The sequence below is a fragment of the Nuphar pumila genome, chromosome 2, assembly GCF_984573655.1.
Source record: "Nuphar pumila chromosome 2, dmNupPumi1.hap1.1, whole genome shotgun sequence".
In the NCBI taxonomy this organism is placed as follows: domain Eukaryota; kingdom Viridiplantae; phylum Streptophyta; class Magnoliopsida; order Nymphaeales; family Nymphaeaceae; genus Nuphar; species Nuphar pumila.
The window spans coordinates 100,790,651-100,797,208 of record NC_143250.1 but is presented as its reverse complement, the minus strand read 5'-3'; the positions used below and the strand labels follow the sequence as shown (position 1 = coordinate 100,797,208).

General features: G+C 42.7%; 1 protein-coding gene across 2 annotated transcripts; it reads right to left on the bottom strand.

Annotated features, from left to right (window-relative positions):
* Nucleotides 1-1,074: 1,074 nt before the first annotated feature.
* LOC149846397 (importin subunit beta-1-like) lies at nt 1,075-5,052 on the bottom strand. Of its 2 annotated transcripts, XM_089997972.1 has the most exons (3): nt 5,010-5,052; nt 1,733-4,174; nt 1,075-1,586 (listed from the first exon to the last, which is right to left on the bottom strand). In XM_089997972.1, exons 2-3 carry the CDS (start codon nt 4,171-4,173, stop codon nt 1,388-1,390), a joined length of 2,640 nt encoding a protein of 879 aa, XP_089854098.1. In that variant the 5' UTR covers nt 4,174; nt 5,010-5,052; the 3' UTR covers nt 1,075-1,387. The 2 variants fall into 2 exon arrangements, with proteins under 2 accessions (XP_089854098.1, XP_089854097.1); XM_089997971.1 differs by lacking the exon at nt 5,010-5,052 and having other exon boundaries at nt 1,733-4,185.
* Between the last annotated feature and the right edge of the window lie 1,506 nt (nt 5,053-6,558).

Genomic DNA, 6,558 nt, shown 5'->3' with positions numbered 1-6,558 from the left:
AATACTATGTAAAACCAACATCAAAGCTCGTTATAAAAAATTATAATTTTCAAATACGAAAAATATAGAAAGTGAGTAGAAAGTGACAAGCAAGAAAAAAACTTTAAAAAAGCCAAAGGGCCAGTAACTATGGACTGGCCCTCTGGTCTTATAGGCCTATTCATCCATATTTTGGAAGCAAGTTTCCCACAGTTTCTCACTGCCGAAGTGCGTTTTTATATGGAGCAAGAAACTTTAGTAACTGTGGACTGGCCCTGGTCTTATAGGCCTATTCATCCACCAAACACATTTAAATGGTGGATAACGAGCCAGGTTTTACCAGGCTTGCCCAGGTCTTATTTTGTTCAGGCTCGACTAACCTATTGACGAGCCACAAAGCAATAAAGCCTATCTTGGGCTTTTGATGAGCTAAGTCTCTAAGTTAGTTCAGCTAGACTAAGATTAATGACAGCCCATGCTTGATTCAAATGGGTCAGACCACTTACATTCTCAAGACCAGAAGATGATCTAAGATGAATATGAGAGAGAGAGAGACAAGCTATGGTAGAAACTAATAAAAAGGAATGAGATGGACGGGCATGGAATTAAAAAAATATAAAATAAAAACAAAGACAAGCGGAACCACCTAAGAGTCGAATGATTCGGAAGCTATTTATTTATCAGCTGTCACAGGGACACGCCTTTCTCGAAGTTTTCCCACGTAATAAAGACCTCTTCTATCTTGCGTGTCTAGCTACCACCACCAGAAGCCACATTAGCATGTCACAGCGCTGTAACCACGTGTTGGAGAACAGCCAAAACCCGTGTTCGTACTGTCTCGCCAAGAAAATGATAAAATTGATTAAACCCATATGCGATAAAAACGCCAAAGTTATTTTAACTCTGCTTTTGCCAAAAAAAGACACTAAAATTTAAATGCTCCAGTGAGTTTCTAACAGATACCACCACCATATCATCACAGCTGCATTCTTTGTTTTAACCTCAAGGAATGAGTTAACCTGTCTGAAGTTGAGACCCTCTAGAAAAAGTACATATAATCAGAGCAAGAACTTTCAAGCAGCAAGCATCAATGACACATAAATCAATAAACCTTTACTTTGGATGGGAGGACCAAGTGAGCGAGATACAGCAATCTCGAAAATTGACACAATCTCATTTGAGACAATTCATGCATAATGGATGCATAAAGACAGGAGATCAACAGTTCAAGGAGCAAAGTGCATCAAAATGGCAAAGGACAGCATTTGGCACCTCAACAATAATCAAGAAACACGACGACGCACGCATATGTTACAAGAGCCCAAGCACCTGCTCCCAAACTAATTCTCTGATTTCTAAACAAGCAAAGACAAACTGACCCATGCCCAAGACCATGTGAAGCTTCACCTCATGAAACTAGAACACGGCTGATGGCGCTTTGCGCCCAAGTTGCTGTCTCCTTGAGCTGTGCATCATCGGACTCCAAGCATTCCCCAAGGAATTCTATGTAGAAAGATGAGCCTTTGAACAGCATTGAAGTATTCACTCCAAGAGTATCTGCTAGGTCACCCAACACACCAACTGCAGCTTTGGTCACACTCTCATCCCTACATGCACAAACAAGAAGATTTCATTAGCAGACACCAAAAATAACAAATCTGTGCAGCTATGCAAAGACATTGAAGCCAAATAACATGTAATGCCAACAGGATTAATGTACAAACAGGACCTTGTAAGTTTTCCCTGTCATTACCTATCCTTATCCCGGAAGACTGCCTCTATAAATTGCAGGAGGTGACTTGCATAGGGCATCATCAGTTCTGCTTTTGAATTTTTAAAACCTTGCAGGATACCCGAGTATGCTTCAAAAATGCCCCGTCTTAGTTGATTGCCATAATCAATCATTTCTTCATCTTGGCCACCCAGGTTAGCACAGAGTTCAGACGCACCTTGTAGCATGGGCATGGCATATGGAAGGTACTTCTCAAAATTCTGTTCAATGGCCAGAGCAACATCCCCAAAACAAGAAAAGACGGGAGGCTTTACAGATCGATGCAACATGCTACTTGAAAGATCTTTGAGAAGGTGGGTCATGATGCCATCACAGTACTTGAGAACCTTATCATCCAGTGCACGGCAGATATCCCCAACAACCCCCACGGATATCGCACAAACTTGGTATTCTTCAAAGTTCTGCAAACCCATTTCCAAAAACTTATAAAACTCTGGCATATATTTGTCAAATTCAGGACCAGTAGCATATGCCAATGATCCAATAGCAAGCATCGCTTCTTCGTGGACAGTGGTACTCCTACAAGCAAACACCCCTAAAAAAAGGCTCATAATTCGATCTGCTGCCCCGAGAATAGTGGGTTTAGTAGCCTCAGATGCAGTCATCTTTTGGATGATCACCTGGATTACACCACAGAGTAAAGCTTGGAGGTCCCCTTGCTTTTCTCTGTCATCTGAAGAGATTATCTGCATTTTCATGGTTTGTTCTAATCTATCCAAGATAACAGGAATTAGTTGCTCGATAATCTTGGCATCTTCCAACAGGTTTGCACATCTTATCACTTCATTCAAGGTCTCATAAGCAGCAGACCTGAGCCGAGAATCTATGGCATCCTTCCGATCAACTGCCGAGAGGAGAGAGCTGATTATTTCATGAAGATATGGTGACAGAGACATGGAAGTTGGTGAGTCCTCGAAACCTTGGGCAAGGAAGTAAATTGCACCACAAACCTTTTCAGCAACATTAGAAGCATCCTTTAAGCTCTGCAGCAACACTCCTAGAACTTGCTGGAGATTGGAAGGAGATATTACTGATGACTTTAAGTCAGGGGCATGCAGGAGCTCAAATATCCTACTGAGAGTCCAAGCAGTAGTATCCTTCACATGGCTATTTTCGTCCTGCATCAAGGCATTGAGCATGAATGGCAAACCCATCTGAACAAGCGGTGCAAGCTTTTCAATTGATGGCCCTTCAAGAATGGATCCAAAAGCATACGTAGCTGCTTCTCTGCAGTGCCAATCAGGCTTTGTAATGTTACTTTCAACAAATGGCATCACAAGAGGTACAACATCATCACCCACAGTTCTGGCCACAAGACCCAAACAAGTGCCCCCAGCCATTGCAAGATTCCATGCACCCTCATCCTGATCCTGATCTTCTTCCTGCTTTGTTAGTGTCTCTAGAAGGAGAGGGACAAGGACTGGCAAAGCCTGCTTTATAAAGTGAGAATGGGGAGCACTAGAGTAATCATCCTCGCCCATGTCACATTCTTCCTGAATTTCAATCTCTTCATCACAAATAGAGCTCCAAAACTCCACTGCCTGAAGGGCCACAGATTCCTCATCATTTTTTATGGCATTGGAAGTCAGTTCGAAAAGGTTCTGCATGTAAGGAGAAAGGACCTCATAGTAGGTAGATGAAATAGAGACCAAACACTCAAAGGCAGCTTGCCTTATTTCCATCTCCTTTGAAATTGCAGCCTCACATATAACCTTCATTATGTAATTCCTCTCCATCTCATTCTCAAAATTGGTTTGCGCAAAATCCAGAGCATTGTAAAGAGCTCTGGTTGCAGAGAGCCTGACACTGCTATTGAGCTCATTTTGGCTCATTCCTTGGACTACAGCAGTGAGAACAGAATTGACTTGATCCTGTTCAAGGTCTTGAGGAGAAATCTCTTCGCAGACATAGCCAAGTGTCTCCAGAGTTGCCTGCTTCAGCCAAGAAATAACATTTTCTTGCAGATTCTGAGGAGGGGAAGTCATATTAGCAAGAAGATGGCAAATGAGATCGGGCCACTCCTTTCTAGGAATTTCAATTGCAGCAATCTTGGCGATAACCTGAGAAGAAGTGTGCCTTGCTTCTTGTGCAGATGAGGCAAGCGTTCTCAATAGTAGGTCCTTAATCTGCAACTTAAGAGAAGGATCAAGGGCAACCCATTTTTGTAGAAGCTCTTCCTTCCTAGTAGCCTCCTTTGCATCCAAGGAATTCTTCAGGATAATACCAGCTAACCTTCTGCTCTCCACAGGCTTTTCATCACTCGAGAGCTCAACAGATAGAGAAAGAAGGAAAATTGGGAGATTTTGCTCTTGGAACTGTTTAAGATTGTCTTCAGCAATCTTACGAACGTTACCATCCACAGATTGCGCATTCAGCAGAGCCTGAGTGATCTCTAACGCCATTCTTACAACAAAACCAAACTTTTTTTCAGTTGTTTTGCCCAAAATCACAAATAAACAACAGCAAACAGAACACTAATCAATTAGAACAGGAGCAACCAAATAAAACGAAAAGACATAACATCGAAATTAACTTAAGACAACTAATAACACTCACACCATAGTCATATTGAAAACACTGTACACAAATAAACATAGAAAGGCACCATAAATCGATCCACAAAAACCCCACAACTGAAACCAGATTTCGACACCCGCCCAACCTTAAACACTGAAAAACCAGAAAGGAAAAAAGGAAACATAATCCTTTTCCACCCAAATAGACAGCAAAGGACGCCATATATCACCAATTAATCCATACCCACAGATTGCAACAACGATATATCGCCAAGAAGGATCCAAGCAACGCCTAATTTAACTACACGAACGCAAAATACATATGAATCCCAAAGAAGCAAAGCACAACATATCATTTCACATAAAACCCACAGGCGAGACCACGTTTCTTCTCGAGAAAAAGTGATTCAAAATACACCAACAGAACAAAAAAAACAAGTTTAAGGGAACCCCATATGAAATCGATCCACAAAACCCTTACGCAACAGGAAAAATGGGAAACAACCAAAAAAACTTTTCTACCAAAAAATCTCCAGAAACAACCCAAAAGAGAGAACAACAGAACCATCAAACGCAACCTCAATATACGAAAAAAACAGAGAAAAAATAACAAGAAAACTTCACTACTTGATTCTATCGCTCTGAAAACACAAAATCCAGCTACAAACGCACAGAAAATTCGAAAATGAAGGGGGAAAAAACGGTAGCGATCAATCGAATACCTTGGCTAGCGATTGCACTCGATTGAAGAGGAGAGGAAGAGTGCCGCCCTCGAGAGAGAGAGAGAGGGTTTTATGACGGAGAGGGGTTTCGTACTATACTCGGGGGGAGCGTAGAAGGAAGATTTAAGACTTAGGGGTCCGGATACGGACGGCTGGGATCTGTTCTGACGACGCGATAGAAAGATCTCATCCGTTCTTCTGCTTAACCCCAAGGGCGATTGGGGTTTTCGAATGTTGGAAGGAGCGGGAGGCCGAGGCGCAGCTTCGTTTCGGAACTCCACGGGCAGGGCAGGGGCTGCCCGAGAAAACCTTCCCAAGCTTAAAAAAGAAAACCCTAGTTTTCTTTTGAAATGAGGCTGCCCTAAGTTTTCATAATCTTTTGCCACGTGTCATTAGAATGAGATGTCGACTCGTCCCACAAGATGAATTTGTTACGGACGGCCCCAAGCTTTTTTGGTTTAGAGCAAGGTGCAGTCAAACCGTTGACTGGGTCCTGACCTGGTTATCCCTTGAGCTGGACCCTGAGCAGGTCTTGGTCCGGGCTTCCAACCAGGTACCCAACCCAGAATGGGCTGGGCCGAATTGAAAATGGACCCGGGTTCGGGTCAGACAAGAAAGTGAATCAAGCGAGGCCAGGCCCAGTCTAACTCGAACCAGCCCATTGCTACGTACGTCTGGGCCAAGCTTTCTGTACTTGACCACAAGAAACCAGGCAGGCCAGGACCTGTAACCAACATAAATTCGGTGGTGGGTACGACTACGAAGGTTCATCAAGTAGGATATGGATCTCAGTGAATTATTTTTGAACTTGGATGTAGCTGGCAAGTGACCCACGTCCCACTTTCTTAACGGGTCATACTTAGTGCCATCCAATATTTCAGGCTGCCGAGGGTGGGAAACTCGACCTTGAACCTGGTCTGCTGGAACTCGGTTGGACTTAAGTGGACCAAGTTTGAACTCAGCTCGAGCTTGATCACTGTTTCTCAAGTTCGGTTCTGGCTGGGTTTGAGAACCTGAATTCCACTTGACCCGACCCGAAATATGCAAAAAAAAAAAATTGATCCTTTCTTTGTTTGAAAAGACAAGGCACAGGAAAGGTTCATCAAGTTGGATATGGATCTTAGTGAATTATGCCAAGTTCTTTATTTTTGAAATTGGATGCAGCTGGCAAGTGACCCACGTCCCACTTTATTAACGGGTCATACTTAGTGCCATACCATATTTCAGGGTGCCGATGGTGAGAAACTCGACCTTGAACCTGGTCTGCTCGAACTCAGTTCGACTTAAGTGGACCAAGTTTGGACTCAGCTCGAGCTTGATCACTGTTTCTCAAGTTCGGTTCTGGCTGAGTTAGAGAACCTGAATTCTACTTGACCCGACCCGAAATGTTAAAAAAAAATGATCCTTTGTTTGTTTGAAAAGACAAGGCATAGGAAAGGTGCATTCGAACCTGCAACCCCACATGAAGTACAAACATCATATCACAACTAAAATATACACAAATATTATATATATATATATATATATATATATATATTAATTAGAGGTG